At 42.9% G+C, this 27,523-nt stretch overlaps 1 protein-coding gene across 2 annotated transcripts in view; it reads right to left on the bottom strand.

The window, feature by feature from the left end:
- The window catches only part of LOC310785639 (uncharacterized protein), a 57,407-nt gene extending 32,326 nt beyond the window's left edge, over positions 1–25,081 (bottom strand). The window contains exons 1-7 of one of the 2 annotated variants that reach the window (XM_083646783.1): positions 25,054–25,081; positions 19,409–19,521; positions 10,450–10,563; positions 8,743–8,856; positions 4,645–4,758; positions 3,716–3,808; positions 96–174 (exon numbers count right to left, since the gene is read on the bottom strand). In XM_083646783.1, the coding sequence (XP_083502909.1) occupies positions 96–174; positions 3,716–3,808; positions 4,645–4,758; positions 8,743–8,856; positions 10,450–10,563; positions 19,409–19,518 (624 nt within the window). In that variant the 5' untranslated portion in view covers positions 19,519–19,521; positions 25,054–25,081. The remainder of the gene's footprint in view (positions 1–95; positions 175–3,715; positions 3,809–4,644; positions 4,759–8,742; positions 8,857–10,449; positions 10,564–19,408; positions 19,522–25,053) is intronic. The other variant, XM_083646784.1, reaches the window with a different exon arrangement.
- Positions 25,082–27,523: the final 2,442 nt, after the last annotated feature.

The following is a 27,523-nucleotide window of genomic DNA, read 5'->3' as shown; positions in this document are numbered from 1 at the left end:
GCCTGCTGGGCTAAACAGTGCAGCATGGAGACAGAATCTTTGTTTTGTATTCGACTCGTTGGTGAAGTCAATGGGGTTTTTGTTCATTTCCACACCATAAATATGGAGTCCAGGTCTGGTTGAGGCTCCTGGGCAGACTGACCACTGGGAACCTCTGACCTCTCCTGGTAAACTCTGGGGGGACAAAACATCAGATAGTAGGTTATACCATCATATCATATCATATCTCTCTCTAACACACACACACACACACACACACACACACACACACACACACACACACACACACACACACACACACACACACACACACACACACAGCAAGAACTGGGAATGATCATAATTCTTAGAAAGCCATTTTAAGGGACTTTTTTTGCTCCTACTTCAGAGTAGGGAGGCTACTTTCCCAGCACAAGTGGAACCATTAGGTAGGTAGGTAGGTAGGTACAGTAGGTTTGTAGGTACAGTAGGTTGGTAGGTAGGTACTTTAATTATTATTTTATTTAGTGGTCCATAATGTGTTGATTGGTCTACAGTAACTTCTAGAAATGTCCTGAGGCAATATCAAAACTTGTTTTTTTAGCAAGTTGTTAGCAAGCTAACATAGCTACCTAAGTGTTAAGAGAGCTAAGAGTTCACAGGGCTGTGAACTCTCACTTTCTTTGCTGTAAGGCTACTAGTAGCGGTTAGCATGCTTACATCAATCACTTCAGAGTTCCTATTGGCAGTGTGAATGTAAACAGAATAAAGCCTTGATTCTCAGGGGAACTCCCCATTGGGCAGTTTCTCTTTCTATAATAAGAATGAGAAGCCTATAGAATAATAATGAGAAGTGTGTGTGTGTGTGTGTGTGTGTGTGTGTGTGTGTGTGTGTGCGCGTGTGAGCAGAATTTTTTATGCTGTTTTACATGCGATCGGGCTGAAACGTTCAGGGGGTGTAATGGAGCTAGATTTTTTAATTAGGGCAGATTAATTGCCCTAAGGCTGATTGCCCTAAGGCTGAGGCTATAGTTCTGTGATGATGTGACTGACATCAGTGATGTCATCAGTCTGAGGCTCACGAGAGAGACTGAGGGAGAGGGAGAGAGGGGAGGGAGAGGGGGAGAGAGGCTGAGGGAGGAGGAGAGGGAGAGGAGGAGAGGGACAGAGACTGGGGGAGAGAGAGGAGAGGGGGAGAAACTGAGGGAGAGGGGGAGAGACTGAGGGAGAGGAGGAGAGGGGAGGGAGAGAGACTGAGGGAGAGGAGGAGAGGGACAGAGACTGGGGGAGAGAGAGGGGAGGGGGAGAGACTGAGGGAGAGGAGGAGAGGGGGAGAGACTGAGGGAGAGGAGGAGAGGGGAGGGAGAGAGACTGAGGGAGAGAGAGGGGAGGGACAGAGACTGAGGGAGAGGGGGAGAGACTGAGGGAGACATTGCGCGCAGGCCAATAGGCCAGGCAAGGCGATGTAGCAGCCGAGCGGGCCGGTACATGAGCTGCAGGGCCAGCTCGGCGAGCTGCAGGACAGGCGAGGCCGTGCAGCGGACAAGCCAATCAAGCGTACGTAGCGCGCAAGATGCCTAGTGGGTCTAAAAGTCCAATATTCACTTCATTGTCTCATAGATTTACCAACTCATGAAGCTGTGGTCACTTTACATAGATTCCTGCTGCCTTCAGGTGCTCCTCCCATTGTTTGACAGGTAAGTACGTCATGTATTCAAATACTTTTTAGACATACTGTACATAACAAAATGGACTCTGAAGAAACCATGTGGTACAAAGCTACTTTGAGTCAGATGACAACAAACACATCTGTTTTCACCAGTTTTAAAGGCCCATTCCGTCGGTTCTGGCGAGAAATAAATGTGCACAAAGTGTTTATTATTGGCAATGAGTGAATGCGCCTTGACGTAACTTAAAAATGGCGACCAGGGGCGTTTCTCTCAGACCAGCCGTTCAGAACATACATGGAAAAACCGCAGTTTCGAAGTGGATAGCATCTCCCGCCACAGCTAGAGGATGTGACGTCTCGCGCGTTCACGAGCTTGTCTCTTGTCCTAGAGGCTAACACGAAATGGCTGAAGTAGCTTTTAACGTTACGTTCGTCGCTAGCTGCTAGCTAAAGGAAACAACAACACAGACTCCAGAAAAAAGTCCAGACTAAATAAATAAATATTTATCTAATGAAGCCCGTCTGGCCAGACAGCAGCAATGTGACCGACATCGGGGGGAAACTAGAGTCAGGACTGTGTTTTCGGTTCATGAAGGAAACTTGCTGCTTGTAGCTACTGTAATGTGGTTTTGACCAGATAACGTTAGCTGCTTGCTAATGGATTTTCAAGATTCAAGATTTTTACTGTCACTCCGTAGTACAAGTATCTGACCACCTGGTCAGAAACTCTGCTAACATTACCGTCTTGTGTGAAGTAATGCAACCCTAACGTTACTACCGTTATGCTTATGGTCATGGAACATTATTGTTTGACTGCATTTAGCTGCGGTGGTGAGTCTGCCTGAACGTTAGCTTGATGCTATACGCGGCTAACTAATAGATTTAGCTATATTTATAGAAATTACCACCAGCCCCACTAATAACGTTACTGTCTTGTGTTGATAATGAATCTAACAGTCGGAAATATGCCTAACGTTAGCCTACTGTCTGTTATGCTTACGGTACATTGTTTGACTGTTCAGTTTGGACGGTACCGTACATACAGGGGGAGCAGGCTATTTCCTGGCTTGTGCTAACATGAGTATCCACTTCCCGCAGCCAGGGGGACTGCCCCCTAGTCCGACACCTCACGAGACCGACACCTCGTGGTTTTGGGTTAGGGTCTGGGGGAGGTTAGGTTTAGGCGTGGGGGTGGGAGAGGTTAGGTTTTGGGTTCGTGGGGGTGGGAGAGGTTAGGTTTTGGGTTAGGGTCTGGGGGAGGTTAGGTTTAGGCGTGGGGGTGGGAGAGGTTAGGTTTTGGGTTAGGGTCTGGGGGAGGTTAGGTTTAGGGTTAGTGAAAAACGGGGAATATAGAACCCGGGGAACATAGACATGATCCCCTGTCCAATGCCTCTTTTTTCGGACTCGTGAGGTGTCGGACTCGTGAGGTATCGGACTAGTGCCATGGCACCGCAGCCAGCAGGCTCTGACTGCAGTTGGCTGCAGTGGGACTGCACATACTAGTAACGTTAGCTTGATGCTAATCACGGCTAACTAATATTAATTTACATTTATAGAAATTACCACCAGCCCCACTAATAATGTTACCGTCTTGTGTGGATAATGAATTTAACAGTCGTAAATATGCCTAACGTTACTGTTATGCTTATGAAACATTGTTTGATTGTTCAGTTTGGTCAACTCCAGGCATTACACGGTACCGTACATACAGGGGGAGCAGGCTATTTCCTGGCTTGTGCTAACATGAGTATCGACTTGCCCGCAGCCAACGCAAGCCAAAACACGACCAAACATGCCACAATAACGTCCCCTAATTCATCCAGAATCCTTCCTGGGCATCTCGAGGCTGATCTGACCGATAAATTGTCCAGGTTGCCGTTTTCAAGTGACTTTTATGAGTTAACGTTACAAAGCAACGAACAGCTCTGCTGTTGCCAGGCAACTGCTTGTGCGCGTGCGAGTATGGTGCCCGCGCGTCAGCTCGTTCACACGCTGCCTGCAGTTACACTAACGGCCACCGGCGTCAGTAATAGTGAGTATTGACGGATTGGGCCTTTAAGTTTGTACCTTATATCAGTAGAGTGGTGTCCATGTTTGAAGAGGTCACTCCACAGGGACACACAGCTTTGGACAGGAGGGTCTGCTTTGTCCTGCTGGATCCTGATAGACACAGGATGGACAAAGCAGAGCTGATGTAGGAACAATGTTAGACAGACAGACATGCAGACAGACAGACAGGCAGGCAGGCAGGCAGACAGGCAGGCAGGCAGGCAGGCAGGCAGACAGGCAGGCAGGCAGGCAGACAGACAGACAGAGAGACAGACAGACAGACAGACAGACAGACAGACAGACAGACAGAAAATGCAGTATGTCACAGTAACAGACCAGTAAATAAACCTAACCCGGTTACAGACTGGTTATACTGGACAGCTCTCAGTGTGTCACAGTAACAGACTGGTTATACTGGACAGCTCTCAGTGTGTGAAGAATAGTCATGCTTAAAAAGAACATGCATGCTCAGCAGACCTTCTCTGCATGAGTCATACAGTGCGTTTACATGCACACCAATAAACTGATAACTGTGAGTAATCAGTTTATGGCAATAATCAGATTTCTGCGTTTACATGCTTTAATAATCCGACAATAAAAACCCGGGTTTAAATGATTCAGTCAATTAGTCGGATTTCTCTGTAATTCAACTTTTTACATGCAACTTGTACATGCGCAGATGTATAAACCCACAAGAAACCTGATACGCTGTATACATGCACTGAAGAGACAGGTTATTGGCCAAAAACCTAGGTATGTTTATCAGTTTATTCATAACCTGATAACGGCCATAAACGGATGAAGCTTATCGGTTTATGCTGTTTACATGACCATTTGAATAATCAGGTAACTCCAGAAATCCGCTAATAAACTGTTTATTGTCTGCATGTCAACGCACTCATAGTTAAAACATAAGACAGTAACATTGTAACACTGGAACAACTTACTTCTCTTCAGAAGACTGGTGTCCATCTTCAAAAGTAATCCATCCCTGCTTTGAGCGGTCGCTCTTCAGAGACACACAGCTGGGTTGAGGAGAGTTGGGTCTCTCCTGCTGGATCCTAAGTGCAATAAACCCCCCCACAGCAGATTAGACATACTAGTGCAATAAACCCCTTAAGGCAGATTAGACATACTAGTGCTGCAATAAACCCCCCAAGGCAGATTAGACATACTAGTGCAATAAACCCCCCACAGCAGATTAGACATACTAGTGCAATAAACCCCCACACGGCAGATTAGACATACTAGTGCTGCAATAAACCCCCACACGGCAGATTAGACATACTAGTGCTGCAATAAACCCCCCCAAGGCAGATTAGACATACTAGCGCAATAAACCCCCCAAGGCAGATTAGACATACTAGTGCAATAAACCCCCCCAAGGCAGATTAGACATACTAGTGCAATAAACCCCCCCAAGGCAGATTAGACATACTAGAGCAATAAACCCCCACACGGCAGATTAGACATACTAGTGCTGCAATAAACCCCCCCAGGCAGATTAGATATACTGCTGCAAACAACCCCCCCCAAGACAGATTAGACATACTGGTGCAATAACCCCCCCCCCCCCCAAGGCAGATTAGATATAGTGCTGCAAACAACCCCCCCAAGGCAGATTAGACATACTAGTGCAATAAACCCCCCAAGGCAGATTAGACATACTAGTGCAATAAACCCCCCCACAGCAGATTAGACATACTAGTGCAATAAACCCCCCTACAGCAGATTAGACATACTAGTGGAATAGATCCTCCAAGACAGATTAGACATACTAGCGCAATAAACCCCCCCACGGCAGATTAGACATACTAGTGCTGCAATAAACCCCCCAAGGCAGATTAGACATACTAGTGCTGCAATAAACCCCCCAAGGCAGATTAGAAATACTAGTGCAATAAACCCCCCACAGCAGATTAGACATACTAGTGCAATAAACTCCCACACGGCAGATTAGACATACTAGTGCTGCAATAAACCCCCACACGGCAGATTATACATACTAGTGCTGCAATAAACCCCCCCAAGGCAGATTAGACATACTAGCGCAATAAACCCCCACACGGCAGATTAGACATACTAGTGCAATAAACCCCCCACAGCAGATTAGACATACTCGCGCAATAAAGCCCCCCACAGCAGATTAGACATACTAGTGCAATAAACCCCCCAAGGCAGATTAGACATACTAGCGCAATAAACCCCCCAAGGCAGATTAGACATACTAGTGCTGCAATAAACCCCCCAAGGCAGATTAGACATACTAGTGCTGCAATAAACCCCCCAAAGCAGATTAGACATAATAGTGCTGCAATAAACCCCCCAAGGCAGATTAGACATACTAGTGCTGCAATAAACCCCCCAAGGCAGATTAGACATACTAGTGCTGCAATAAACCCCCCAAGGCAGATTAGACATACTAGTGCTGCAATAAACCCCCCAAAGCAGATTAGACATAATAGTGCTGCAATAAACCCCCCAAAGCAGATTAGACATACTAGTGCTGCAATAAACCCCCCAAGGCAGATTAGACATACTAGTGCTGCAATAAACCCCCCAAGGCAGATTAGACATACTAGTGCAATAAACCCCCCAAGGCAGATTGGACATACTAGTGCAATAAACCCCCCAAGGCAGATTAGACATACTAGTGGAATTGCCATGTAGTGATGTCACTGTGTGACCAGTGGAAGAAGTGCAGCATGAAAATGTGTCCATTAAACTGCTCTAATTAAATAAAAAAATCAGGCTCCGTTAGGTCACCTGCAGGGGGTGCTCTTTACACTTCAGTTTATTCAATATTTTCATAGAGTTATCCAAACTCAGACTCATACATTTCTTTTAACAACATAATTTATAGTTCAAGTATTCATACACAGAGGGGCGAATGGAGGACAGATGACTTTACTCTGACCACAATCCAACTGAAAGAAGCTGTCATATAGAACAGGACTATAGTGTCTTGGAACTGTCTGCCAAGTAATATTTGTTCCATCAAAGGAAAGGCATGTTTTAAAAGGATACTCAGATAGTCAATCATCTTTCAAAACCCCCAATAATATTTTTGTACTAAATGTAAACAGTGAATATATCAAAGAAAGAACAGTGTTTTCTCACACACACACACACACACACACACACACACACACACACACACACACACACACACACACACACACACACACACTAGAGCTGGGCTCGGGCTGAATTTTCCTTACCGAACCCGACCGAGCCCGTCACATTATTAGCCGAGCCCGGCCCGGCCCGACAGGTGTCAATTGATAATCTGTCCGAGCCCGGCCCGAACCCCCTCCCTGATTTTTTTTCCCCCCTCGGAGCGCAGCGAGCGCATAATTCAATGAGTCTGTCCAGCCTATAAACAGCCCTATATAATCCCAAACCAAAATCAGTCCTCGTAATTCAAAGCAGTCAATGATTAATACGTAATGTACAAAGCAAAGCACCAAACAGCCTAATTCGTGCGTGCCGTGCACTGCCCATACAGTCCCACATCGCTGAAAGAAGTACTGCACGGTGTCGCCGACACGCAGCTGACTCCGGGCAGAGCAGCAGAGTGCATGTCTGGGCGTGTTTCATTCGATGCCTTCAGGTGCTTTCATTAACGTAGTAAATTAGCTCAGGAGCTGATGATAGATATATTTGAAGGCAAAAACAAGTGACTGATTACGTGACCGAGCCCGGCCCGAGCCCGAACGTGACTTCAATGTTTCTGTCCGAACCCGGCCCGTAAGTCGGGCCGGGTTCGGGTTCTGAGTCCGACGGGCCGGGTAGCCCTGCTCTAACACACACACACACACACACACAATGTCCTGGGGCAATATCTAAACTTGCCTTTTTTTTTTAGCAAGCTAACATTAGCTAGCTAACTGTTAGACAAAGCCCTGTGAACTCTCACTTTCTTTGCTCTAAGGCTACTAGTAGCGGTTAGCATGCTTACATCACTTCAGAGTTCCTAATAGCAGTATGAATGCAAACAGAATAAAGCCTTGAAGGTATTCTCAGGGGAGCTCCCCATTGAGCAGTTTCTCTTTCTATAATAAGAAGGAGAAGCCTACATAATAAGAATGAGAAGTGTCTGTGTGTGTCTCAGTGTGACACAGTAACAGACTGGTTATACTGGACAGCTCTCAGTGTGTCACAGTAACAGACTGGTTATACTGGACAGCTCTCAGTGTGTCACAGTAACAGAATGGTTATACTGGACAGCTCTCAGTGTGACACAGTAACAGACTGGTTATACTGGACAGCTCTCAGTGTGACACAGTAACAGACTGGTTATACTGGACAGCTCTCAGTGTGACACAGTAACAGACTGGTTATACTGGACAGCTCTCAGTGTGACACATTAACAGACTGGTTATACTGGACAGCTCTCAGTGTGTCACAGTAACAGACTGGTTATACTGGACAGCTCTCAGTGTGACACAGTAACAGACTGGTTATACTGGACAGCTCTCAGTGTGTCACAGTAACAGACTGGTTATACTGGACAGCTCTCAGTGTGTCACAGTAACAGACTGGTTATACTGGACAGCTCTCAGTGTGACACAGTAACAGACTGGTTATACTGGACAGCTCTCAGTGTGTCACAGTAACAGACTGGTTATACTGGACAGCTCTCAGTGTGACATAGTAACAGACTGGTTATACTGGACAGCTCTCAGTGTGACACAGTAACAGACTGGTTATACTGGACAGCTCTCAGTGTGTCACAGTAACAGACTGGTTATACTGGACAGCTCTCAGTGTGTCACAGTAACAGACTGGTTATACTGGACAGCTCTCAGTGTGTCACAGTAACAGACTGGTTATGCTGGACAGCTCTCAGTGTGTCACAGTAACAGACTGGTTATACTGGACAGCTCTCAGTGTGTCACAGTAACAGACTGGTTATACTGGACAGCTCTCAGGGGGTGAAGAAGAGTCATGCTGAAAAAGAGCATGGATGCTCAGCAGACCTTCTCTGCATGAGTCATAGTTAAAACATGAGACAGTAACATTGTAACACTGGAACAACTTACTTCTCTTCAGAAGACTGGTGTCCATCTTCAAAAGTAATCCATCCCTGCTTTGAGCGGTCGCTCTTCAGAGACACACAGCTGGGTTGAGGAGAGCTGGGTCTCTCCTGCTGGATCCTGAGTGCAATAAACCCCCAAGGCAGATTAGACATACTAGTGCAACAAACCCCCCAAGGCAGATTAGACATACTAGTGGAATAGACCCTCCAAGACAGATTAGACAAACAAGTGCAATAAACCCCCCAAGGCAGATCAGACATACTAGTGCAATAACCCCCCCCCCCCCAAGGCAGATTAGATACACTGCTGCAACAACCCCCCCAAGGCAGATTAGACATAGTGGAATACCTGTGTAGTGATGTGAGGTGCTTTGTGACCAGTGGAAGCTGTGCAGCATCGCAAAATCTGCCCTAATTACCTAATTAAAAAAGCTGGCTCCATTAGGTCACCTGCAGGGGTGCTCTTTACACTTCAGCTCATTCAATATTTTCAGAGTTATTCAAACTCAGACTCATACATTTCTTTAACAACATAATTTATAGTTCAAGTATTCATACACACAGAGGGGCGAGTGGAGGACAGATGACTTTACTCTGACCAAAATCCAACTGAAAGAAGCTGTCATATAGAACAGGCCTATAGTGTGTTGGAACTGTCTGCCAAGTAATATTTGTTCCATCGAAGGAAAGGCATGTTTTAAAAGGATACTCAGATCTTACCTACACACACACACACACACGCACACGCACACGCACACGCACACGCACACACACACACGCACACACACACACACACACACACACACACACACACACACACACACACACAATGTCCTGGGGCAATATCTAAACACACACACACACACACACACACACACACACACAATGTCCTGGGGCAATATCTAAACTTGCTTTTTCTTTTTAGCAAGCTAACATTAGCTAGCTATCTGTTAGACAAAGCCCTGTGAACTCTCACTTTCTTTGCTGTAAGGCTACTAGTAGCGGTTAGCATGCTTACATCACTTCAGAGTTCCTAATAGCAGTATGAATGCAAACAGAATAAAGCCTTGAAGGTATTCTCAGGGGAGCTCCCCATTGAGCAGTTTCTCTTTCTATAATAAGAATGAGAAGTGTCTGTGTGTGTCTCAGTGTGACACAGTAACAGACTGGTTATACTGGACAGCTCTCAGTGTGTCACAGTAACAGACTGGTTATACTGGACAGCTCTCAGTGTGACATAGTAACAGACTGGTTATACTGGACAGCTCTCAGTGTGTCACAGTAACAGACTGGTTATACTGGACAGCTCTCAGTGTGTCACAGTAACAGACCGGTTATACTGGACAGCTCTCAGTGTGACATAGTAACAGACTGGTTATACTGGACAGCTCTCAGTGTGACATAGTAACAGACCGGTTATACTGGACAGCTCTCAGTGTGACATAGTAACAGACTGGTTATACTGGACAGCTCTCAGTGTGACACAGTAACAGACTGGTTATACTGGACAGCTCTCAGTGTGTCACAGTAACAGACTGGTTATACTGGACAGCTCTCAGTGTGACACAGTAACAGACTGGATATACTGGACAGCTCTCAGGGGGTGAAGAAGAGTCATGCTGAAAAAGAGCATGGATGCTCAACAGACCTTCTCTGCATGAGTCATAGTTAAAACATGAGACAGTAACATTGTAACACTGCAACAACTTACTTCTCTTCAGAAGACTGGTGTCCATCTTTAAAAGTAATCCATCCCTGCTTTGAGCGGTCGCTCTTCAGAGACACACAGCTGGGTTGAGGAGAGTTGGGTCTCTCCTGCTGGATCCTGAGTGCAATACACCCCCCAAGGCAGATTAGACATACTAGTGCAATAAACCGCCCAAGGCAGATTAGACATACTAGTGCAATAAACCCCTCATGGCAGATTAGATATACTAGTGCAATAAACCCCCAATGCAGATTAGACATACTAGTGCAATAAGCCCCAAGGCAGATTAGACATACTAGTGCAATAAACCCCTCAAGGCAGATCAGATATACTAGTACAATAAACCCCCCCACGGCAGATTAGAGACAGTAACATTGTAACGCTTGTTACAGGGTGATATATGATTGACATGTGATTGTCAGGGACCCCCTTGTTTAATTATAATGTGTTAATTTACGTCTTTGCATCAGAGATGATCAAACAGGAAGTGGGAGTGGCTTAGAGATTATAGCCATGGGTTTCAGGTGCGCGAAGCCCTCTCTGCCACTTGGCTGCTAGTCTGATCAGGGAGCTAGGTATTGCTCCTGGGGTCCAATTCTCTAGTTTTCCCTCTGTTCTCATGTGTGGGTGTGAGTGTGTGTGTGACTTTTCCTTTCTAAAGCGTCTTATAAGCGGAGGCTGCCTGAATCTGGCCTCCACACTATCGATTGGGCTGTCCCCACAAGCCGGGCTGTATAGATGTCAACGCCCGGGCTGTAACAGGTGAGGCTGCTCCCGTTCTGTTTATCTTCTTGTTTGAAGATTTCTGTGCAAAGACGTACGAACGTGAATCACTTTTATGCCTTATGAAGCGTTTCCTAAAAATATATGTTTTACACATTTACGTTTCAAAAGTCATAAAAGTGATTCACATTTGTGAAGATTATCCTGCTGAACACAAATTACCACTCCCATAATCGTTTGTTAACCACAGAACTTATTGTATGCATTTAAGTGAAATCCACATTCTAAAAGCCCATTCACTTTCCCCTGTAAGCTCCAACATGCTACTTCTGGAATCTGGACTCATTCGTGCGCTGCTCTATATGACAGAAGTCTATTCAGTCCATCTATGAACATGATGGACTAAAGGAAGTCATAAAGGAAGAGCACACAATTCCCAACATGTCCTCTCCTCAGAGTGATGTTTGGCTATCTGCGAGAAAAAGGTTTATACCCTTGTACCCTCCTGGTCCGGCTGGCCAGATCTAAGGGGCAATCGTGTATCGGAAATTTGGAATTCTTTTTAACGAAATGTCTGAAATTCAGCCCAGGTTTTCTTTTTGGTTTATTATGGTAATTCACCTTGCCAGAACTAGAAAAAAATCATCCTGGCACCCAGAAATTCACATTAACCTCACTTTACCTCTAAGGTCCAGCTGCATAGTCATTGACTTTCATTATCACCGCCTTTTTGAGACCTCCAGGAAATCTTTACAAAATTCATGCATTTTAATTTTTTCTGCAAACATTCTGAACCAAATACCTTGAAATCTGACCTTAATATCTAACTTTGGAGTTGGTTGAACATTTGGTGGAGTTACAAGGCTTCAAAATCCATTGCATAGTTTTCCCATTGGTTTCAATGTTAATTTTGCAACAAAAAAAAACTCCCAGGTACTTTCCCCAAAAATAATTATTTTTCTGATCTTACACCTCTCAGCTCGAGTGAAGACATCAAATTTGTAGTTTCTATTGTGTTTGCCCCCCCCCCCCCCTTCCCCCTATTTGCTCAGTGTTGGCACAGAAATCAATTCCATTTTTGTGAACGATTTACCTCTGATTCTGAATAATGCAGCAATGGAGATCTTTGCAGACGACACTACCATGTACATAGCGGCAAAGAATCCTGAGTCTGTTAATAAGATGCTGCAGGATGAGTTAACGATTGTGTCAAACTGGGTAAGTGAAAATAAGTTAAAGTTAAATGTTGAGAAAACCAAGAGTATAATGATTACATCCAAATACACATTAAGAACAAATCCGAAACTACATCTTACTCTGGATAGTGATGATATCGAACAGGTAAGAGATGCTAAATTATTGGGGGTGGTAATTGATGAAACACTTTCTTGGTCAAAACAAATGAATTGCATGGTATGTAGAATGAGCAGCACTACTTCAATGATCATAAGGTGTGCTAATCTGATGTTGACTCGTAGTACAACTAAACTGGTGACTCAATCTTTAGTCTTATCCCCCCTAGACTACTGCCCAACAGTATGGTCTAGCCGCTAGACTCTAGCGCCTCTAAACAAGACCTGGCCAAACTCCAGCTGGCCCAGAACAGGGCGGCACGCCTCACTCTCTGCTGCTCTATGAGGAGCAGTGTAGAGGGGATGCATGCCGCACTGTCATGGATCAAAGTGGAACAAAGAATAGCATGCAGCTTGGTAACCTTTCTGTTTAACATCTGGAACACTGGGAAACCACAGGGCTTACATTCACAACTGTACCCCACTAAGAGTAGACATGGCTATACTACAAGACAGGCAGTAGATGCTCAATTCACTCTACCTCTACCAAAAACCAATGCTCTGAAAAGAACGGTAATGTATAGAGCAGTTGCGTATTGGAATAATCTACCTAGTAATATAACAATGGCAAGTAACAAATTTGTGTTTAAAAAAAGTTAAAACATGAGTAATGTGATAACTTTAGGTTATTAATTATTGTACACATATGTTGAATTGTATTGTGTTGTATTGTACTGCATTGTGCTATGTTATATTATATAACACTACACTGTACTAATTTATAAACTTCTGAAATGTATGATATGTAATAGAGTGAGCTGATTCACTCTCTTTTTTGTCTTGTTGTTATAATTATCAACAATGTTATTGTATTGTGTTTTTATGTTATGTGTTTGGACCCCAGGAAGAGTAGTCTCACCTTGGTGCAGACTAATGGGGATCCACAATAAACAATAAACAATTCCATGCAGTTTGACATGAAATATACAGTACAGTGATCGTCATGGCAACATGTCACATAAGGTTGGAACCCGGATTTTCCTGTGCAAACTACTCATTTGAAGCATTTAGACTGAGATTGATGGATGAATGATACTATTTTGTGTTTTTTGTCAAAATTAGCTGTGAGTCGAAAATTGGCAGTTTTATGTTTTTTTTTGGTCAAATTTACCTTTTTTGAAAGTACATCGTATCTCAGCGACCGTTCGTTGTAGAGACTTGCGGCTGGCATGGCTGGAATCAGCGTTGAAAACTGAGTCTAACTCTTTACAGGCCTCGTGATATGGCCTTCTAAGTAACCTCGCATCACCAGGCTCTAATCGGCGAGAAAGAGCCTGGTCTTCGTTCACAAGTGATTTTGTCACCCTGCCTGCTTCCAGCCTAGAGCCCGCCCTAGACAGGAAACAACAGCGGAAATAGCTTGTTAACTTGACAATTAGACACAACAAATCAGAAAATAAAACGGCAAACAACAAAACAAAAGATGGACGTACCGAGTTTTTGAAGAAGTTCTTGTAGAAACATTGCGGATTCACAATCTCACATATTTTAAGCCAATACAGAAGCTTTACTTTTCAAACAAATGGCCAGTTGATGGAATAGTTATAACGCTAGTTGTCTGTCCGCTGTTATCGATAATGGAGGATCGAGTACAACAGTTGAAGCATCTCTGCTGCCTGTGCTGGGAAAGACATGGACATTGATCATAAGATTTCACATGGCGAGTACTCCATTGTCTTTGGGCTCTCCAGAAACCTTCCTCGGCAGTTACTAGAAATGTGCTAACGCTACTATACAACTTGTGTTGTTCTTTTCAGGCTCTAGCTAACGTAACCTCGCGGCGTCAAGCTAACGGCAACAAAGACATTTTTTGGCGCACTTATTTCCGGTTCCTTGGTTTACGCCCCCCATGACAAAAAGCGGGGTGAAAGGTGCCCAGACTACCTTCTAAGGGCCTTCCATGGCTTCCCGTTTGCCGGATGCGCCCTGCACCGAGGCACAGCAAATTCGTTGTCCGGGAAACAAGCCTCTGGGCGGGCCGGTGGTCATGAGCATCATCCGTGGATCCCTGCGTCTGTGCTCCCTCGTCTCGGCTGACAAACATGTGATAACGCGTGTGTTGACCCGGATGTCAAAACTCGGTCATGATCAGCATCCGGGTAGTGCCCCAGATGCGCATGCGCGTACTTCTGTGGACTTCCGTGTCAACGAGCCAAGCCTCTCTTCTCTTTTCTTGAGTATGAATACCAATATCCAGCTAGCCGGACCAGGAGGTCCGACGTAGGTAAGAATGCAAATGTGCAATTCTCAAAAGATGAAAGATGGAAGAAAATAATTCCTCCGCGAAAAATGTGACAAATCCAAGGCTATGATAATCCCACCGGTGAAGATCCAGGTGGCATTCATGGGAAGGGAAAAAATATATATTTTGTGTTTTCTACTGTAAATTTTATTGTACAGTAAGTACAGTAAACTGGCATTCGAGGGGTTAAAATTCAGAGTAAGCATGACCAGCACGTCTGACGTAGGAAAAAAGTTAGGGGGGTACAAGGGTTAAGTGAAATGTGCCTTTAAAGTAGCAGCAGTAGTGTTTTAGTGGAATAAACCTTTAAAAGTATGTGTTGTAGTAGAAAACAGTGAAGTGCATTATAATAAGCAACATGGATTTCATCACTGCTTCTATTGAAACATGAAGTAACTTGATGGAAAGATCATGTGACCTGTCTTTTGAAGTATTATATCTTGTCTGTACTTTTGCACTTTTAGGCCCCTATCTTCCGACAGGCGCTATCCCCTAATAGCGCCTGCGCACTTGTTTGTGCGTGCCTTAAGTCACGGAAGATAGCATTCCGCCTTGCGCCGGTGTTCTGCCGAGTTTTGCTCCCCCGCCCAGCAGAGAAAAAAAAGCATCCCCACCTCACGGGAGCTACTTGTAATCATTTATACAGAAATGTAACTGTTTAAAAGTGATATAATTGTCTGGTAGACGTGACCTCCCTGATTTCTAAGTTAAAACAGCCCCGAAATATGTTGGGGATGCAATTCTCGACCGGGATGCAGAAAGGTTCACGGCACCTGTTGCAGATGCAAATTAGAGCCGTGCCAAAATCATCTGCGCCCCAAAATGCCTGCGCAAACGGGATTTGGGCGGTCTTAACTACCAGAATTATTCACAGGTGTGGCCAGGCAAGGCTGTGCATTACATCAATCAAAACCAATCAGATTCCCGTCTCGCAATGACTGTTTGCGCCGAGGCTGCCTCGCCGAGGCATGCAATATGCTGTAATTCTCTCCATGCGTAATAGAGTGTACTCACTCGTGCGAGGACAGAGAGAGCTTATTGACAGATCGTCTGTGGTGCCAACAACCCTCCGGGTGGTTATGAAGGTAAATAGCCTATGTCCATTGTCCAACAAGTTTTCTCAATTAATTTCCCTCTTTGCGATGTGATAAAAGTTTCTCAGTGAGTTATAATTGATTGCCTCACTGAATTATCTGCTAATACCCAATTTTAGCAGCATAAGATGTCTAGGCTGTGCGTAATGACATCTCCAAAAGGAATTCTACTTTGCACTGCGCTGCGCTGCACGGAGATTACGGGTGCGCTCCGAGAGCGCAAGGTATTTGCGCGTAAAAGGTCCTTTTCAAAGCTCTTAGCGCAAACTAATTGCGCGCTGCTGACGATAGCATAATGCCATCTATCACCACATTTTAGCACTGAAACACCTGCTTTGGCTTGTGGCAGCCAATGCCCAGTACAATTATCACAGGCATGCGCTTGTGTCCACCCCCAATTTGCATTGAGCACTGCGTTAAACGAGCGCAAAGCCTAAATTAGCGCTTTTGGGAAGATAGAGTCCTTAATCTTTTATGTGTATTTTTATGACTATTTAAAGCACTTTGACTTGTCCCAGTGTATGACTGTGCTATAAAGCTGTACTGCCTTGCCTGAAGAAAGATGAACAAACAGCCATATAACATGACATAAGGATCAAAGTCTAAAGTGTAGAATGTTATGATGTGGATCAGATGGTGACATGTGACCTCCAGTGAACTAAAGAGACTTCCTGCTCTCATTCAAAGACACACGCACACACACACACACACACACCAAACACACACCACGCACACGCGCACACACACACACACACACACACACACACACACACACACACACACACACACACACACACACACACACACACACACATTTTAATACCTTTATCTAAGCACAGTTCCATTGCTCTCACTCACATATCATTCTAAAGTCTAAAGCACATTTTCTCAAAACTCTCAACACAAGTTGCATCATTTAGCAGACTTATATCAGCTGGAAAACACTGGCCTTCAAAATGTAACATGCTGATGACCAGCTGGTGAAGACAAACGGTCACTCTCAGACACACTAGGCTACAAAGTAAATGTTGAGACTGTCTTTCTGGGTATGATGTCATGAGAAATCAGTGCACAGATAGAAAAAGATGAGAAAGGAAATATGTACAAAATGACTGACTGTAGAAGTCACCTGAGGCCTCTTTATACTCTGACACATGATTGAAGTGTTTTTCCAGGTGAGTTTGCCCAGGTGAGACATGAGTTCAGTTCAGTTATGTTTATAGCCCCTTATCACACAAGCAGGCCTCAGAGGCTTTTACAGCATCATCACAGTCATATACTAAATCATATACATAGGTTACATATTATGTACAGTACATCATATACATAATTCAGATTTAGATCATTTTACCACACTGCACCAACACACCACATTTTTAGACTGACTGAGACCAGCTGGTCATCAGCGTGTTGCATTTTGAAGGCCAGTGTTTTCCAGCTGATATAAGTCTGCAAAATGATGCAACTTGTGTTGAGAGTTTTGAGAAAATGTGCTTTAGAATGATATGTGAGTGAGAGCAATGGAACTGTGCTTAGAGTTGATCAGTTTGGAGTCATGCTTTTGATACATGAGCTTCAAGTTTTCAGAACATTCAGAACCACATCAGAACATTCTACACTTTAGACTTTGATCCTTATGTCATGTTATATGGCTGTTTGTTCATCTTTCTTCAGAAATAAACCCGACCGGCCAGTAGATGCGCTTGCGCAGGATTTGCAGTGACAAGCGCGAGTTTATTTCTAAATCCACTGATATGAAAATTAGGTTCCAGGACAGAGGCTATGGACCCATCACCCGGGCTTAAAAAAGGGCGCTCCATTCCCACAGAGACATACTCCTTCAGCCCAGAACACCTGATCCATCCCCTCCTAGAGTCACTGCCACCCTGCAATACTCCCCTCTGGCCAACAAAATAACATGCTGTCTTCTCAAGCACTGGAGGGTCTTACAAGTACATGACATTTTCTCTGTTCCCCCCAGGATTGCCTTTTCACGTAACCATAACATCAGAGACAGCCTCGTCAAGACCACCCATTTTCCCAATGCCACACAACCCACTATAGACTCTTTGCCCCCACCAGTTGGACACTTCCCATGCGCACATTGTTCCTGCTGCCCTCAGACTCTGAAAACTAAAGCTTTCACCATCCCGGGCAGACAAACAGTCACTCTCAGACACCTCACCACCTGTGCGTCACGGGGAGTAGTTTATATCATCCGTTGTCCCTGCCCGCTTTTTTACATCGGGAAAACATTGAGACCGTTACACACACGCGTAACGGAGCACAAAAGCTCCATACGCTGGCAGGACGCTGGAACATTTGATTAAGTGTGCGCATTCGGACAGTGATCTCTGTTTCTGGGCGATCGACCTGGTCACACCTCACCCGAGAGGCGGTGATCATGATAGGGCTTTGTTGGATACACACCCTCAACACGGTCGCTCCTCATGGACTCAATGAGGAATGCCACCTGACGTACTTCATTTAAATTGTTAGGCCACATTATGTCTCTCCCGTATATTGCTATATTGTTATTGTATATATATTCCTGCCTTTAGTCATATATCTATAGCCATATTAGGCCTATCTTTTGTACATATTCTCATAGGCTTTGTATATATTCTCATAGGCTATTTTTAATATGTTTCTCCCCTATACTTATTTTTAGGCCTACTTGTTCTTCTCTTTACCTAGCTTGTGAATATTGATTATTGATTATTGTCTATAGAGACACTGCGGAGCGCGTCATCATTCAGAAACCACGCCCAAAACTGGGGAAAACAGAAACCCCCCCTCCAATCCTGGCGTTCTCCTATGTCGCGTGCATGGTTGCGTGTTGCACCAAAAGATGAACACTCCAACTTACTTCTTGACAGCTAGATCCACATTTTTCTTCTCGCCAATTCTCAATGGCTTCCTTGTTTTGCTCAGGAGTACAAACAAACTTTAACTGGCTATTTTTTACATTTGTTGTCTGCGCAGCCCACCACACAACAGATTTTAGCTATGTTTAATTCAAGGAAAATGACGCTGGTCTATGGGAGTGAACAGAGCGATTTCCCCCGTGATGGGCGTGACCTATTTCATGCAGTGTCTCTATCGACATGTACTATCTATATACATTTCCATATGGCTATTGTTATTTCCACTCATATTTCTATGACCTGGTAGTCTATGTCTTGCTTTCTACATTCTTGCGTCACTGCTGCGTCAGACCCAGCTTCCGTATGCCACGTCACCTCACCTGTTGCCACGTATGCCCCTTTATTATAGGAGCGGTAGCCAACGCCCAGCTGCTAGAGCCTGACGAAGACCCAGTGAGGTTGAAACGCGTTGCGTTTCTCTTGCCCGTGTCTCCATTTTTCTGAAGTTGTACATTGTATGTAAACCTGTGCAGGTTACCTGTGTACCAACACTTCTGCATTAAATCTTTCTCTAAAAAGAAACCAAGAAGCTCATTTTTCCACTGTTGATCACAATTTTGACTTTGAGCTTGCTTGCTTCCACTTTTTCTGTTCCTGAAGTTTAGAGGGTAACAGTTGTCTTACTTTGTGTCTGAGAGTCCATGTCGATGACTGAAGAGTGGAGGAAAGTCCTCCACAGACAGACAGCTATCAGGAGGCTCTGCAGCACCCTCTTCCTCCACATGAACACTCATCTTCTGAGAGGAGAAACACACACACACACTCACACACACACACACACACACACACACACACACACACACACACACACACACACACACACACACACACACACACACACACACACACACGTCCCAGCTCATGAGTATAGGGCTGAACAATTTGGAGAAACTATCTAATCGTGATTTTTCTGACGGATTGCGATTTGATTTACAATATAATGTTTTAAATTCAAGCTTCAGTTCAATATTCACTGTGTAATAGGTAATTAAAACATGTGATGGTAGGACTGAGCATTGTTTTATTCCTTCTTTCTAAAAGTTCATCTGTTCTTCTACACTTCATATTTTTTCAAATATATTTTTTGAAAGTGTCAAAGCATGTTGCCCCGGGTGCTGTGAGAGTGTTCTCTCACCTAGACAGACATACCCAAAATAAATCAGGATAGCTCCTCAACCATGAGGCCTTCATGCAGATGTCTGGTCTTCTTTGAAAGGTCAGAAGCTCTGGAATATGACGCCACTGTAAGTAAACCTGCATCTATTACCATTCCACAGTAAATGGAAATGCATTAAAGGAGAAAAATAATGTGTTCATCCTTGCCTAGTGAATAATCTAATTTTAAGAGGCTATATCACCATTCTAACCAGTATGCCACAGATAATTATGCTGCTGAATGTTTCATAACTGTAAATTTTATAAAAATACACAAAAAATGCACCATTTCAAAACTTTATTGATATCCCGAAGGAAACTTGGTTTGCAGCAGGCATTGGGCCAAACAGTACAAAAGACTGACAATAACAAGCATCATCATAACACAGTAACTCCAGTAGTGATCAGCTCAACACAGTAACTCCAGTAGTGATCAGCTCAAGCATTATCATAACAAAGTAACTCCAGTAGTGATCAGCTCAAACATTATCATAACAAAGTAACTCCAGTAGTGATCAGCTCAAGCATCATCATAACACAGTAACTCCAGTAGTGATCAGCTCAAGCATCATCATAACACAGTAACTCCAGTAGTGATCAGCTCAAGCATCATCATAACACAGTAACTCCAGTAGTGATCAGCTCAAGCATCATCATAACACAGTATTAACTCCAGTAGTGATCAGCTCAAGCATCATCATAACACAGTATTAACTCCAGTAGTGATCAGCTCAAGCATCATCATAACACAGTATTAACTCCAGTAGTGATCAGCTCAAGCATTATCATAACACAGTAACTCCAGTAGTGATCAGCTCAAGCATAATCATAACACAGTAACTCCAGTAGTGATCAGCTCAAGCATCATCATAACACAGTAGCTCCAGTAGTGATCAGCTCAAGCATCATCATAACATAGTATTAACTCCAGTAGTGATCAGCTCAAGCATCATCATAACATAGTAACTCCAGTAGTGATCAGCTCAAGCATCATCATAACACAGTATTAACTCCAGTAGTGATCAGCTCAAGCATCATCATATCACAGTAACTCCAGTAGTGATCAGCTCAAGCATCATCATAACACAGTATTAACTCCAGTAGTGATCAGCTCAAGCATCATCATAACACAGTATTAACTCCAGTAGTGATCAGCTCAAGCATCATCATAACACAGTATTAACTCCAGTAGTGATCAGCTCAAGCATCATCATAACACAGTAACTCCAGTAGTGATCAGCTCAAGCATCATCATAACATGGTATTAACTCCAGTAGCCTGTACTACGAAGCTAGTTTAATGCCTTATCCGAGTAAGTTTGAGTTTAAACCTGGTTTAGCCGTACTACAAAGCAAGTTAACTTTCAATCACCATGGCAACTGACGCTGCAAAGCTAACCTGGTCGCGACCAGGTTAGCTTCAGAGGATAAGATCAAAATCCATGACAGACCCATATAATCGGCTCTCTGGAGTCACTCACCGTTCATATAAGATCGCCATATGAAAAATAGATTGCAGTCAACTGAGAATATAACAAGAAAAACATTTGTGGCTCTGTAGGCTACATAATTAAATTAAGCCTACTTACCACTTTATGTCTTAACAGCTCAACGATGCGTGGAGAAATATGATCACTATTAATCACCGCGGCGCATATCATGAATGGACCCTCAAATGGAGTGAGGGTGATATTCTCCTACATGCCAGAAAATCCGCATCATCTCAATTCAGTTCAGCAGTTTTCTCTTTTATAGTAGGCTATTAGGCTTTATACTAGGCTATTTTATATATGAATTATTCGATCAGTGCAACCACACACATGAGTGATAGAGATCATTATTCATTGAGCATGCGTTTCTAAATCTATGGTCTAAATAGGCTGCAGATTGTGGAAATGTATAGACTGAGATTACATTTGTTGCTGCTGTATCAATGTATGCAGCTGTATCAGACAGAAATCGCTGATCGAAGTAAATCAAATGACTGATGTGAATACAAGCTGCTGCTTTAGACAGCCCTTCAGCAGACTATCCAACGCGGATTTTCATTCTGACATTAAATCGCGGATACATTAAATATCCGCTAAAACTCTGATCATGCACTGCGCTTTCATGGAACGAGGAAATGGGTGTGGGCGTGGATCAACTCAGCTGTTCATAATTTGATTGGCTAGCGCACCTCTTTCGCGTGGACGCGCGCCTGTGCACGAGCGAAAAACGTGCGCGTGCACAGGCAGATCCCAGGTCCACTTACCTAGTAAAAAACCAGCGTCGTAGTATCAGTTAACTAGATAGCTTTGATCCTGTTCAGTCAAACCAGATCAAAGGGACTTATTGCGGATCTGTTAAACTAGTTTCGTAGTACAGGGCTCAGTAGTGATCAGCTCAAGCATCATCATAACACAGTATTAACTCCAGTAGTGATCAGCTCAAGCATCATCATAACACAGTAACTCCAGTAGTGATCAGCTCAAGCATCATCATAACACAGTAATAACTCCAGTAGTGATCCGCTCAAGCATCATCGTAACACAGTAACTCCAGTAGTGATCAGCTGAAGCATCATCATAACACAGTAACTCCAGTAGTGATCAGCTCAAGCATCATCATAACACAGTAACTCCAGTAGTGATCAGCTCAAGTCAAAAATACATAAAACTCTATATCAAGTCATTAAGGTAATTAAAGTGCTGTGCAGATTCTGCAGAAGCAATATGTAAAATAAATAATAATAATGAAAATAAAACATAATACAATGCATACAACTGCATAGAACAGGGATTATAGCCTCTCAAAAGCAACAGGAATAAAGGAGACTTGTTTTTGGCATTCTAAAACAGCGGCCAGAGAGGAGGAGATCAAACTCCTGATAAAGTGGATGGTCAGGACAGTCTAGAATAGGTTTGGCCTTATTCCTGTTTAAAGTAAATGTCCTGAAGCTGGACTTGCTGCACCCTGATCACCTTACTAGCCACTTTGACAAGCTTTGTCAGCCTGTTTTTACTGGACAGCGTGAGGCAACCAAACCAAACCAGGCCACACAGCAATAAGTAAGAACAGACTCAATGAAGCATTGATCAAACAAGGTCATTACAAAAATATACACTTTCAATGAGTTCAGTTTTCTCAACTCTAAGGTGAAACATGTTAACTGTGCAATAACTGTGTAATAACTGTCCAAAAGCTGTATCTCAATAACTGTAAACAATGGTGCAATATCTTAATCATAGCATTGTTTATAATCCAGTGTGGTTTACATATACTAGACTGTACATAGTTATATAATTAGATTTTATTTTGATTCCTTCTTATATACATATTTATAGCTCTACATCACACTCATTGTATATCACATAAATAGCAGCTAACTTGCTTTATATATGATCGCTGTCCTTGTTTGTTAATTTTAGCTTGTATGCACACCTTTTCTTTTTTCCTTTGTACGTACATTGAGAGCAACGTATACCGGTGTCAAATTCCCTGTATGTCCACATAGCCTACATACAGTTGATGCTGATTTACAAAACGGTGTCACATTCATGTAATCTATGAATAGACATCTTCCATCACAGTTTTCTTTTTCATTTTCATTTTTCTTCTTTGGGGTGGGGGGTGGGGGGGGGGGTGTCAGATCAGGGAATAATGAATAAGTTAAGTTGATCAGTTAAGTTTAAGTGTTACGTTCATTGTGCATATATTAGGCCACTCTATCTGCCTTTACACTTTAGGTTTTGTGTTTACAGATTAGACTATATACCCATATACCCATTTATTTAATAGTTTATAACAGAAAGGTTATCTCTTTATCTTATGTCCTTTCCTTTAGCTTTATTTCACTTCAAACTTGAAGTATGAATCTAAATGCTTTATTGAAACAATGTTTTAAGTTATGATTGAGTACGACTGGCCCCGCCCTCAGGCACGAGGCGGACATGACTCAACTCGTGGCCTCCTTTATCTTCCTGCATGGAAGGTGGCGGTGTAACATGACTTTGTTGAGTGGGAATGCAGCTTAACTAGATCAAACATGCACAATGCAGTCACTGCCAGGGTTGGAAAGGTTACTTAAAAAATGTAATCCGATACAATTACTAATTACCTGTTTAAATTGTAATCGGTAACGTGATCCAAGTATCACAATATCAAAGTAATGTAAATGATTACTTTCCGTGGCTTTTGGATTACTTTTGAACACATTTCCTGCATTTGACTAATGGAGTCTGGGGGCATGCTCCTCAGGATGACAAAAAAAAAAGTGATGGTTACAGCAGACATTCATCCAATCTAGTGTTGCCTGTTTCTCATTAATAATAAAACAATAACAATATTTACATTACAGTGCATTGATGATCTGGTTTCTAGTTATTTATTTTGGGTGCACTGGTCCTTTTTAAGAGCCAACTAAGTGTGTTTTTTCAAGCGTGTTTTTCCCCCTCTCCAGTGGTTTTATGTTTTATTTATTTGCACCATAGATATCAAACATAAAATAGACAATAGGAAGAATCAATATGTACACAGCTGTCAGCCACTTGGGTAAATATACAATATACAATAAATAGAATATACAATACATGTAATCCTGCTAGTAATCCCCATTTTTCACTAAATGTAACTGTAATCTTTTTGATGCAACTGTAAGGGATTACAGTTAACTTGTTTGTATCCTGATTACAGTAACCAGATTAGATGTAATCAGTTACTTCCCAAACCTGCTCACATTTCCTGCTTCTCAGTCTAGTCTGTCATCCATTTTGTGCTCTGTTTAAGAAACTCAGAAAAGGCCTCCTCTTTATAGACTACAGTTAAATTACTTTGATCTTTATTTATTATAGGATTTGATCAGTTATTTTAAGGGTAAGGTCTTAGAGAATGTGAATATCAACGCTATATGGCCAACTCTTAGTAGCCTATTAGGAAGCTTTGTGAATAGGCCATGGCCCTTATGTAGCCTAAATCAGTACTTTTTTCATGCATTTGTTTTATTTAGTGGGAAGCTGATGTAGGCTACTGTTGTGTTAATGCTGACTCTTGTTCCCTGTACAGTGCAGGGTCATAGTCTGTTACAGTCAAATGTTAAATCATAATGATTTATGTTGTAATATATTAAACACTCACCCTGCGCAGCTCCCGTTGCTCCTGCCTCCTGCTCTGCTCTGCTCTCTCACTCACTCAGCAGCACTTCCACACACATGTTCGCTCCTCCCCTCGGCAATGTTTGCTCCTCCCCTCAGTGTTGCCAGATCTTGTTACTATAACAAGCAGGACTTTGACACTTAACTATTTAAAAAAGTGATGCAGTAAAACATGAGAATGATCACAGAGCTAAGCTATCTGGGGACATGAATATGATGGAGTTGCTGATCACAATTTGATTTGATCTTTTTTATGGACATTTCAAAAACTGCCTCTGTAGAACTGAAGGGATATTGTTGTGATGTTTAGTAGGCTATCTAATTATTAAAGATGCTTTAGTGAAAGAAAAATAAATAATGACAGATGTAGGCTATGTATTTCAACAAAGGAAATAAAGAGAAAAATAGAACCTTTCCTGTTTTAACCAACCTTCATGGCTATTCGAGTATAGATTTTGAAGTTTACAAGGTGCACATGAATGCACCATGAGCCATGAAGTCCCTCTCAGTCTCCACAATGCTTTATTCTACAAAGCAAGTAGACGCTCAATAAATTCTTCCCACGGCGCTGGCCAGCAGGCCAGGCTCTCCAAAGCAACAGGAATAAAGGAGACTTGTTTTTGGCATTCTAAAACGGCGGCCAGAGAGGAGGAGATCAAACTCCTGATAAAGTGGATGGTCAGGACAGTCTAGAAAAAGTTTGGCCTATTCCTGTTTAAAGTAAATGTCCTGAAGCTGGACTTGCTGCACCCTGATCACCTTACTAGCCACTTTGACAAGCTTTGTCAGCCTGTTTTTACTGGACAGTGTGAGGCAACCAAACCAAACCAGGCCACACAGCAATAAGTAAGAACAGACTCAATGAAGCATTGATCAAACAAGGTCATTACAAAAATACACACTTTCAATGAGTTCAATTTTCTCAACTCTAAGGTGAAACATGTTAACTGTGCAATAACTGTGTAATAACTGTCCAAAAGCTGTGTCTCAATAACTGTAAACAACGGTGCAATATCTGAATCATAGCCTTGTTTATAATCCAGTGTGGTTTACATATACTAGACCGTATAGGTATACAATTAGATTGTATTTTTATTCCTTCTTATATACATATTTATAGCTCTACATCACACACATTGTATATCACATAAATAGCAGCTAACTTGCTTTATATATGATCGCTGTCCTTGTTTGTTAATTTTAGCTTGTATGCACACCTTTTCTTTTTTCCTTTGTACATTGAGAGCAACGTATCCACCTTATTTTTGGTGGCCATTTTTGCCTGATCTGCTGATGGGTGCTTCTTCGGGTGTGATCCTCCCAGCCTTGTTGCTGACAGCTTGACACCCGTCTGGGCGAACGGAGCAAATCACTAATCAGGTCCAGCTTGGCAAACATCTCGTCGATAAATATCCCTTTAAGAGCGCAGCTAATATTAGCCGCTAGTTAGTTATGTTACATGGCAGTAAAACACCACTAAATTACCAAATTGATAGAACTTTTAACCATTTCGAGTAACACTGTTTCCATACGGACCACCAGCGTTAGTTTGTTGTTTATAACGTGGCTATATTCGTAACGTTTTATATCTCGGATGCGTTATTTCGAATCCCACATAGGTTACGCCAAACCCCACATAGGTTACGCCTCGAATCCCACATAAATTACGCTAAAACCCACATAGGTTACGCCTCGAATCCCACATAGGTTACGCCTCGAATCCCACATAGGTTCTGCTAAAACCACCACCGCAAAGCGTGTGGGTTTCAGGACGAAACAGTCTCGAGCCACTATCGTCATCTTTAGAGCACAATATTCCTGGAATGCAAGTTTAACTAAACAGTTACATGTCCTCTGCATTCTACATAAAATTAAGATATTACGGGTTGTTTTATTTTGTATGTTAAATACTTATTGGCCAAGTTATGTTCAATTCAGCCAGGGTACAAGGCACTGAGTGTAGGTGGCCATCTTTTCAAATCAAGTAGAATACCATTTAGGAAATGGCAAGCTGCAACAATAAGTCACTTAAACCGGACCTTGTACGCACAATTATTTTTTACAGTGGGGCATTCAAAAATAAGGTGGATACAGGTGTCAAATTCCCTGTATGTCCACATACATAAAGCTGATTCTGATTTACAAAACGGTGTCACATTCATGTAATCTATGAATAGACATCTTCCATCACAGTTTTCTTTTTCATTTTCATTTTTCTTCTTTGGGGTGGGGGGTGGGGGGTGGGGGGGGTGTCAGATCAGGGAATAATGAATAAGTTAAAGGAGAATTTCGTTTTTTTTGAACCTGGAGCCATTTCCTGGCATTAATTATGAATTGGCCACTCACCTAGCGATGTCTGCAGCGTTTCTGGGCGTCCTAGCGTTGTTTTGAGATCAATATCGTCCAAGTCAGTGTAAAATGGAGTTGATTTGGGGCCAAGTGGTAGCCTGTAT

Source organism: Poromitra crassiceps (genome assembly GCF_964638095.1).
Source record: "Poromitra crassiceps genome assembly, chromosome: 11".
NCBI classification, from domain to species: Eukaryota; Metazoa; Chordata; class Actinopteri; order Beryciformes; family Melamphaidae; genus Poromitra; species Poromitra crassiceps.
The sequence above is the reverse complement of the archived record's forward strand: the minus strand, read 5'-3'. Positions and strand labels throughout refer to the sequence as shown.